This window comes from Symsagittifera roscoffensis, unplaced genomic scaffold (assembly GCF_963678635.1).
Source record: "Symsagittifera roscoffensis unplaced genomic scaffold, txSymRosc1.1 SCAFFOLD_663, whole genome shotgun sequence".
NCBI lineage: Eukaryota > Metazoa > Xenacoelomorpha > Acoela > Convolutidae > Symsagittifera > Symsagittifera roscoffensis.
Window position 1 is genome coordinate 6,169 of NW_026971253.1, and position 10,473 is coordinate 16,641.

Genomic DNA, 10,473 nt, shown 5'->3' on the forward strand with positions numbered 1-10,473 from the left:
ACAAGCCAATACCCCCAAACTTTAGAAGGGAAAACATGCACCAACCAAAACTTATTTCCCTTCCGTTTCCATAAAGTGGCTGGAAAATTACCAATTTTAACCCCCCTTAAAACATGCGTGCCCGAAAAACTAGGGGCTTTAACCCCTTTGGGGGTTAAAAGTGGTAAGTACAACGACACACCAAAAAAAAGGGGGGGTTAAAAGTGGTCATTTTCCTAGCCACTTTTACTATACAATTGGGTTTTAATCAATTATTTTTTTAGTAGTCCATTATAATCTATTACATCTAAAGAATTCATGCCACGTAATTGAGTATTTGTCTTTATAGCCGATTATTTCATAATTTCGTTTCCAATTTGAAAATTTCATTTCCATCCACTATAATCGATTATTATCCAAAACTTCTGGCAAAAATTTTGCAAGAAGCTCAGCTCTTCTCGGTGTTCGGGCGCTTATTTTTTTTTGGGGGGGGGGGGGGATGTTGCAAGTTGGGGGCAACGCAATGCAAACAATATCCTTTCAACCCCCATCCCCACAAATCGTGGTCAGCTTTTACCTTTCAGTCACCCCATTTGGGTGAGCAGCCAGAATTTGGAAGCGGAAAAGTTGTTAAAGGGGGGGGGGGGGGGGTTATTGACTATCATGGATCATATTGACAGAAAACAACATTAGGATTATAATTCATTTTGAATATATGATTATTTTGCAAAATCTATACTGACACTAAAATGACAACCAAAGGTTGATTATGATCCATGGGCACTCGCTCGGTGCGGGATCTTTTCAAGAAATGTTTGTTTTGCCAAGTGGACATAAGAGCAATACTCCGTGGATAACTCAGAAATAATCATAATCTTGGAGAATTCATTTAACTCAACAGCACTGGGTTTTCTCAACCCTCTTTTTTAAGCGTTCGAAGTCATATAAATTCAATGATTTCGATCATCCTTCTAATTTTTGTGAAGCATTTCGCCGTGTGTAAAATCATGACACAGTGTGCAGAATTTGTTACACAATTTAGGAAAAGGAAAATTGTGAGAAAAAACGTGTGTAAAGTAAATTTATTGTGAAACCCAACTTCTACTTCAATGGGCGTTCAAAACAGACCTCCAAGTTATCTGAAACAGTTTAAATTATCTTATTTAAATTATCTGAAACAATTTTTTTTAATTATGTAAGGCACATTACAGAATCTAGGTTATATTCAACTATACTTTAAAAATGGACAAATTTTTTTAAAAACACCAGGAAGAACGATTAATTGCATAATAATTTGTCAAAGTTGGTGAAAAATGAACCGTATCTCAGTCATCAGTTGAAATGTGCATAAAGTTAGGTCATTTTTAGTTCTCATGGAATTACGATTTAGTTTTTAGCAAATTACATAACTGAACACTGCCATTTATGATGATTAAGGTTATTTCAAAATTTACCAAAATAAAATATCAGTGTTATGTTGAAGCTCAAAATATTTTTTTTTCACATTTGATATTTTCCGTTCTGGGCTCGTTGGTAGTCGTCCAATTCACGTTGTTCGCGATTTCGTCTGTAGATATAGTTTTCTTGCTTCTTGTTTTCCTGGCCGACACCCCAGGTACCTGCCAGTGCAACCAGATATCCCGCCAGACCCCACACACATAGAAAGGCCCCTGCCCACGCTATTACGTAATACATCACGATATTCTTCTTTATGTCATCGTAGGCGTCTGCGAAATCAGTTCCGGAAATTTCCCGTCTCGATGCTTCGTAATCGAACGGCACGATTAAGTAATAGGATAGATCCAAGTTCGAACTATTGGCCATTTGCTCAGTAGCGCGAAGCATGAATACAGTGACGATGAGTGGAACCGAAGCGACAGATAGAATTGCAGTCCAAGTCATGAAGACTACAAACGTCATGCATACCAACACCATATTCAGACAACGCCCCCTGTTTGTATGACTCATGAAACTGGAACCGCCCCAAACGTCGTCCCGAGAGGTCGAGAAGAACCCGCGAAGCAATAGAACGAGACACACGACAGCCATAACAGCACACAGACCATAGCAAGTGTATGAGTAATTTCCTTCACGTCCTCGACTCTTTTGGTGCTCGCTTCGGCTGTGTCGTTTTGTTGGTAGTCTTTTAGGAACTCCTCGCTAGATTTCAATCCGAGAATTGCTCCACCGGAGAAAAGTGCGCAGCCGACAGCAACGAAAACTGTCGCGAACATTGACCCGACTGGAATTCGATCACAGACGCCCATTTTTGTTCACAACTCTGAGAATTTCTAAGTTTTCGAAATAAACTGAAATACAGAACTCGATTGAAAAATTTATTTCAAAATGTCCTTTTTTTGGTTGGTTATTTACTAATACACATTTACCGAATAAATTAAACCAGGTAAAATAATAATCATCCGAAGGCAGGTGTTATGAGTCAGCTCAATTCGTTGTCTTTTTTTCAGCTATATTTTGAATGGCTTAATGATTCTGGTTGGCTCCAGATTGTTTTAAAATGGTATGTTTTGATGATTAATCGTTGCTACTGCAAACGTAGCTTACAAATGGTGACGCAATTTTTCAAAGGGAATAAAAAGAAGACGGAAGAAGAACAATAGCCGCTGTTGAAAAAAAACCGCCACCGCACTTGACGAATTTTCCTTTCTTCTAGATTCAGCAATAAAACATGCATTTTTGAAGAAAATCGTTCACCGCAGCCAACAGTTAAGCTACGCTGCCAAAATCTTGGCTTTCCTATATACCATATAGTTTGGTTGCATATAATAGGTATATAACGTCATTTTACATGTAAACAAGCCAATACCCCCAAACTTTAGAAGGGAAAACATGCACCAACCAAAACTTAATTCCCTTCCGTTTCCATAAAGTGGCTGGAAAATTACCAATTTTAACCCCCCTTAAAACATGCGTGCCCGAAAAACTAGGGGCTTTAACCCCTTTGGGGGTTAAAAGTGGTAAGTACAACGACACACCAAAAAAAAGGGGGGGTTAAAAGTGGTCATTTTCCTAGCCACTTTTACTATACAACTGGGTTTTAATCAATTATTTTTTTAGTAGTCCATTATAATCTATTACATCTAAAGAATTCATGCCACGTAATTGAGTATTTGTCTTTATAGCCGATTATTTCATAATTTCATTTCCAATTTGAAAATTTCATTTCCATCCACTATAATCGATTATTATCCAAAACTTCTGGTATAAATTTTGCAAGAAGCTCAGCTCTCCTCGGTGTTCGGGCGCTTAATTTTTTTGGGGGGGATGTTGCAAGTTGGGGCAACGCAATGCGATCAATATCCTTTCAACCCCCATCCCCCCAAATCGTGGTCAGCTTTTACCTTTCAGTCACCCCATTTGGGTGAGCAGCCAGAATTTGGAAGCGGAAAAGTTGTTAAAGGGGGGGGGGGGTTATTGACTATCATGGATCATATTGACAGAAAACAACATTAGGATTATAATTCATTTTGAATATATTATAATTGATTATTTTGCAAAATCTATACTGACACTAAAATGACAACCAAAGGTTGATTATGATCCATGGGCACTCGCTCGGTGCGGGATCTTTTCAAGAAATGTTTGTTTTGCCAAGTGGACATAATAGCAATACTCCGTGGATAACTCAGAAATAATCATAATCTTGGAGAATTCATTTAACTCAACAGCACTGGGTTTTCTCAACCCTCTTTTTTAAGCGTTCGAAGTTATATAAATTCAATGATTTCGATCATCCTTGTAATTTTTGTGAAGCGTTTCGCCGTGTGTAAAACCATGACAGAGTGTGCAGAATTTGTTACACAATTTAGGAAAAGGAAAATTGTGAGAAAAAACGTGTGAAAAGTAAATTTATTGTGAAACCCAACTTCTACTTCAATGGGCGTTCAAAACAGACCTCCAAGTTATCTGAAACAATTTAAATTATCTTATTTAAATTATCTGAAACAATTTTTTTAATTATGTAAGGCACATTACAAAATCTAGGTTATATCAGCTATATTTTAAAAATGGACAAAATTCTTTTAAACACCAGGAAGAACGATTAATTGCATAATAAATTGTCAAAATTGGTGAAAAATGAATCGTATCTCAGTCGTCAGTTGAAATGTGCATAAATTTAGGTCATTTTTAGTTCTCATGGAATTACGATTCAATTTTTAGTCAATTACATAATTGAACACTGCCATTTATGATGATTAAGGTTATTTCAAAAATTTACCAAAATAAAATATCAGTGTTATAATGAAGCTCAAAATAATTTTTTTTTTTCACATTTGATATTTTCCGTTCTGGGCTCGTTGGTAGTCGTCCAATTCACGTTGTTCGCGATTTCGTCTGTAGATATAGTTTTCTTGCTTCTTGCTTTCCTGGCCGACGCCCCAGGTACCTGCCAGTGCAACCAGATATCCCGCCAGACCCCACACACATAGAAAGGCCCCTGCCCACGCTATTACGTAATACATCACGATATTCTTCTTTATGTCATCGTAGGCGTCTGCGAAATCAGTTCCGGAAATTTCCCGTCTCGATGCTTCGTAATCGAACGGCACGATTAAGTAATAGGATAGATCCAGATTCGAACTATTGGCCATTTGCTCAGTAGCGCGAAGCATGAATACAGTGACGATGAGTGGAACCGAAGCGACAGATAGAATTGCAGTCCAAGTCATGAAGACTACAAACGTCATGCATACCAACACCATATTCAGACAACGCCCCCTGTTTGTATGACTCATGAAACTGGACCCGCCCCAAACGTCGTCCCGAGAGGTCGAGAAGAACCCGCGAAGCAATAGAACGAGACACACGACAGCCATAACAGCACACAGACCATAGCAAGTGTATGAAGTAATTTCCTTCACGTCCTCGACTCTTTTGGTGCTCGCTTCGGCTGTGTCGTTTTGTTGGTAGTCTTTTAGGAACTCCTCGCTAGATTTCAATCCGAGAATTGCTCCACCGGAGAAAAGTGCGCAGCCGACAGCAACGAAAACTGTCGCGAACATTGACCCGACTGGAATTCGATCACAGACGCCCATTTTTGTTCACAACTCTGAGAATTTCTAAGTTTTCGAAATAAACTGAAATAAAGAATTCGATTGAAAGATTTATTACAAAATGTCCCTTCTTTGGTTGGTTATTTACTAATACACATTTACTGAATAAAATAAACCAGGTAAAATAATAATCATCCGAAGGCAGGTGTTATGAGTCACTCAACTTGTTGTCTTTTTTTCAGCTATATTTTGAATGGCTTAATGATTCTGGTTGGCTCCAGATTGTTTTAAAATGGTATGTTTTGATGATTAATCGTTGCTACTGCAAACGTGGTTCACGAATGGTGACGCAATTTTTCAAAGGGAATAAAAAGAAGACGGAAGAAGAACAATAGCCGCTGACGAAAAAAATTTATGCCATAAACAGCGATTAGCCAATTTTTTGTCCATGAAACCGTGACGAGTTTATTTCATAAAAACGCATTCTTTTTTAATCAGCGAAAATCAAGGATGATCCCTCAGAAAAAAATTGCCTTAGCTTCATTAGCATCATATTCTTACAATAGTGAAGTTTGTTTAACAGTTGATTATTTCTTAAATGTTTGTTTTTTAATATTTTTTTTGTGCTAAAATCTGCAGAATAGACTTACGTTGTTCCGATGAGGCGGTGAAAATATTCTCACTAGTAGATATTTCTGTAGTAAAAATGTCAATAGACAGGAAAGAAGAGCTCTAAAATGTGTGCTTTTTTACGCTGCCCGAAGCTAAAAAATGAAAACCAACAAAGGTATACTGTTTGTACAAAGTGAAAACGGTGTTATACAGCACGGCAGCAAAATAATAATTTTTTCGTCTCAGCACAAAAACGTCTTGACAAAACGCGAATAAAAATACCACATAAAACGAATAAATTGACCAAAATAAGCAAGTTTTGAATGTGATGCAAAAAAGAAGTAAAATCTATATCTGAGTTAAGTAAAACGCGCCACCATTAATTGTACCAACCATTTTTAATACATATTGCGTGCGATGCCAATTCTAAATGCTAGCAGGTGGTTTACTCATGTAGGAAAGTCACACACTTTGAAAGCTGCGCTTTCTTAAAAAGTAAAATAAAATCAACAGCCAGTCTGAAACGCTTTTAGATGCATTTTACAAATACCATTCGCAGTTAATTACTTATTCAAATATATATGAATTTCGCACATTTAGCGTCATAAATTTTCAAATGTTTGAATCTAAACTAAACGTTAAGAAAATGTTTTTTTCTTCTTCTAAATATATGTTTTTAGTCAATTGTTTATGCTCGGTCATCAATTTTTGCCCGGTCAGCATTTAAGTAGATAAAACATGATTCGGGTGTTTGTAAGGGCCGGGAGTTTTAAGGCATTTATTGATACGCAGTTTTCCCAACGCAATTCGTGTTATTTCTTCTGAAAATTGAAGCTGATGCCGGCTATAATTGGCTGGGCTGCAATTCACAATAGGCAAAAATTCGTAACCAGCGACAATTCTTGTTTATTGCATTCATTAGATTGAAAAAATTGAAAACACCACGGTTCAAAAACACCATTCGCATTGTTTTAACTTGGTAAAAAATCTAGTGCAAAACTGACGGGAATTTGGATAGTTTTTGGGGGTTTTTGATTAAAATAAGAAATTATTGCACAGTTTAAATTTCTTCACAAATAAACACACACATGTATACAAATTCTAAATCCCTGAAATATGTGACTACAAAGGTCTCTTAAGACTGTTGTAAAACTAACAAAAATATTCCAATGATTTTTTCAGTATGAGAAGAATTACGGTACCAAAAGTTTTTCCGGGTTGAGATCCCCGTAATAATTAGCGATGAAAAATTGCTAGAACAACCTTAATTAAAAAAATTAGTTTCTGCGATTCGCAGAGAATCTATGAAAGGCTATCCAGCCTGTCTCTCCAACCTCAGTATTAGAATTATGCAAAAAATGATCACATGTATAACATCTGTTCAATCGTGAGCCCTGAGCATCCCTATATTCAGATTGTATAAAAATTTTTGTAAAAAATGCTTTTTTGAAGTCTAAATTTGTCTAGAGGAAAAAAACAGCCCCTGCTCAATTATTCCGGACAATTTCAATTCAAAACAAGACTGCTCGTATATCAGGGCAAAACCTTGAATGTTTTGACTGTCGCTTAATTCATATCGAACAGTTTTTGAGAAAAGAAAACATTGAAAATCTATAAAATTTGGAAAATATCAAAGTGCGAAATTTAGAGTCGTACAAAATTACTACCACCGGTTAACTAGCCTCATTTCAATTTGGAACAATTTTGTGCGGGATATTTCGCCACGCATATTTATTTTGCGTAAATTATGAATAAAGTCTTCAAAGCGCGCATAATTTAGCCCAGAAAATGGCCAATTTGGCAAATTTCAAACCCTCAAAATGATCACAGGTAAAATATTTTTTCAAATTTAAGCTCAGGACAACAATATTTTTGAATGATAGGAAAAAATGCCGTCAAAAATGGCTAGTTAAAAAGTCGAAATTTGTCTGAAGAAAAAAAACCCACCCCGAGCACAAATATTCCGTTACTTTCGTATCGAAAGTCGGAACAACAAATCTATACACCTTTGATTTGTTTATAAATACTGCATTGTTTTAACTTTACTCAATTCCAATATGCTAGATTTTGATAATATTTTCAAAAAAAAATATTTATTTTTTTCCGAAATGAAAAACTGAGACACGTTTAAATATAGCGCCAAATTGAATGATTTGTCTGCTTCTTAACATGTGTAAGAAATCAATACGATAACAGTAACTTCATAAATCTAGATAAACATTGCAAATCAAATCATCAGCAAACAAACAGGTTCCAATATGAACCGACCCAAAACATCGATACAATTAAAAATAGCTAAATGATTTTTTTTTTCAATTTTCAATTTCAGAAAGAAAATGAATAGTTCTCATCTGGTCTCGCAAAAATACAATTTCAACACTCGTCTTAAATTCACTCAAATTTCTTTACGTTTCAATCAGTTCAACCAAAAGTGCCTCTTATCAATTCTACAAAAAACTGCTGGGAGTGTAACTTACTTAAATTTGAAAACTGAATATTTTTTAAAACAAAAAACTACAAGAAATACAGCCAAAACCTGTTTATTTATGCTTGAAAGTGTTTTTTTTCATGATTCAAATTTGTTTCAACAGTTTGGAACAAATATGATTGAGCGAAAAAAGCCCTAGAGATTCTAATCGTTTCTAACGCGTCTGAAATAGTTTTCAGAAAAAAAAATTAGCTGTCTATAAAATCTTCGATTAATAGAAATATTCAAAGAATTACCCAAAACCGGATATAAAATTGGCGAAATTTTTTGTTCAAGTTTGATATTATAATTTGATCTGCGGAACAAACTTACTCCATGAAAAAGACAATATTTTTTTATATTTCAACCGTGTCGATTACACCTCTAACCAGAAAAAAATCAACGTGACAAAAAACGGTTTTAAAATGGTAAAGCTAAATTGTAAATATCAGCAAAACTGATTGATTAATTTGGGAGGAAGTGAGTCAACCCAAGTCAAAATTCAGACAAAATTCCTTTCTCTCTCTCTCTCTCCCTCTCTCTCTCTCTCTATCTCTCTCTCTCTTTCATTCTTACTCGGAACAGCTCTCTCTTTCATTCTTACTCGGAACAGGCCGGTAAGAGACAAGATAGAGAAAGAGAGAAAAAAAGAGATAAAGGGAGAGAGAGAAAGAAAGAAGAGAGATAGAGAAAGAGAGATATTTTCTCAAATGGGGTTTGAAATAATCGGAGAAAGAGGTTATAATTTTTTTCAAATTAGGCTGTTTGAAGTTGACCAACCCAAACTGATAACTTGAGACCTCCCAAAATCCTATAAAGAACCTATTAGGACAATTTTCTCTGTTTTCGACATTTTAATAATTTTTCAACCAAAAGTCTAGTTTTACAGATTATTTTGCACTAAATCCCCTCAGAAAAAGTACCTCGGCTAAAATCAGTAAAATCAGTAAATCCAGTTGGCCATTTCGATGATCAACGATTCGATCCCCTGAAATGGCGATGAGTTACAAACTCACTATTTGCTAGGGGCGGATATATCATTTTCTCAAGGAGGGGGCAGATTTTTAAGAAAATTTCCTGTTTATTTATGCTTGAAAGTGTTTTTTTTCATGATTCAAATTTGTTTCAACAGTTTGGAACAAATATGATTGAGCGAAAAAAGCCCTAGAGATTCTAATCGTTTCTAACGCGTCTGAAATAGTTTTCAGAAAAAAAAATTAGCTGTCTATAAAATCTTCGATTAATAGAAATATTCAAAGAATTACCCAAAACCGGATATAAAATTGGCGAAATTTTTTGTTCAAGTTTGATATTATAATTTGATCTGCGGAACAAACTTACTCCATGAAAAAGACAATATTTTTTTATATTTCAACCGTGTCGATTACACCTCTAACCAGAAAAAAATCAACGTGACAAAAAACGGTTTTAAAATGGTAAAGCTAAATTGTAAATATCAGCAAAACTGATTGATTAATTTGGGAGGAAGTGAGTCAACCCAAGTCAAAATTCAGACAAAATTCCTTTCTCTCTCTCTCTCTCCCTCTCTCTCTCTCTCTCTATCTCTCTCTCTCTTTCATTCTTACTCGGAACAGCTCTCTCTTTCATTCTTACTCGGAACAGGCCGGTAAGAGACAAGATAGAGAAAGAGAGAAAAAAAGAGATAAAGGGAGAGAGAGAAAGAAAGAAGAGAGATAGAGAAAGAGAGATATTTTCTCAAATGGGGTTTGAAATAATCGGAGAAAGAGGTTATAATTTTTTTCAAATTAGGCTGTTTGAAGTTGACCAACCCAAACTGATAACTTGAGACCTCCCAAAATCCTATAAAGAACCTATTAGGACAATTTTCTCTGTTTTCGACATTTTAATAATTTTTCAACCAAAAGTCTAGTTTTACAGATTATTTTGCACTAAATCCCCTCAGAAAAAGTACCTCGGCTAAAATCAGTAAAATCAGTAAATCCAGTTGGCCATTTCGATGATCAACGATTCGATCCCCTGAAATGGCGATGAGTTACAAACTCACTATTTGCTAGGGGCGGATATATCATTTTCTCAAGGAGGGGGCAGATTTTTAAGAAAATTTCGAAAATTTTGTCGACCTTTTTTTTACCTGGACCAAATTGATTTATTGAGCTCTCCCAAATCATTATCTGACCTCATTTTGACCAAAATTTCTGAGCCGCAGGCAAGTTTTTGAAAAACAGGCCAAAAAGGCGTTCATAGGAACTTTTTGGAAAAATTTGACCAAAAAATCGCGTTTATTCAGCGCCCGCTGCAACCTCAAAACTTAGCACTTATTGGCACCGAAGGCGCCTTTGGAAACAATTAAGCATACCTCACCAAAAAAAGACATCTTAAATTAGTAAAAAGGGTCGGTAAGGGGTAAGAATGGGCAAG

At 35.7% G+C, this 10,473-nt stretch overlaps 1 protein-coding gene across 1 annotated transcript; it reads right to left on the bottom strand.

Moving 5' to 3' along the window:
- Positions 1 to 3,915: 3,915 nt before the first annotated feature.
- LOC134856274 (myelin proteolipid protein-like) lies at positions 3,916 to 6,060 on the bottom strand. Its single transcript, XM_063872624.1, has 2 exons — positions 5,645 to 6,060; positions 3,916 to 5,078 (listed from the first exon to the last, which is right to left on the bottom strand). Exon 2 carries the CDS (start codon positions 5,034 to 5,036, stop codon positions 4,269 to 4,271), a length of 768 nt encoding a protein of 255 aa, XP_063728694.1. The 5' UTR covers positions 5,037 to 5,078; positions 5,645 to 6,060; the 3' UTR covers positions 3,916 to 4,268.
- Between the last annotated feature and the right edge of the window lie 4,413 nt (positions 6,061 to 10,473).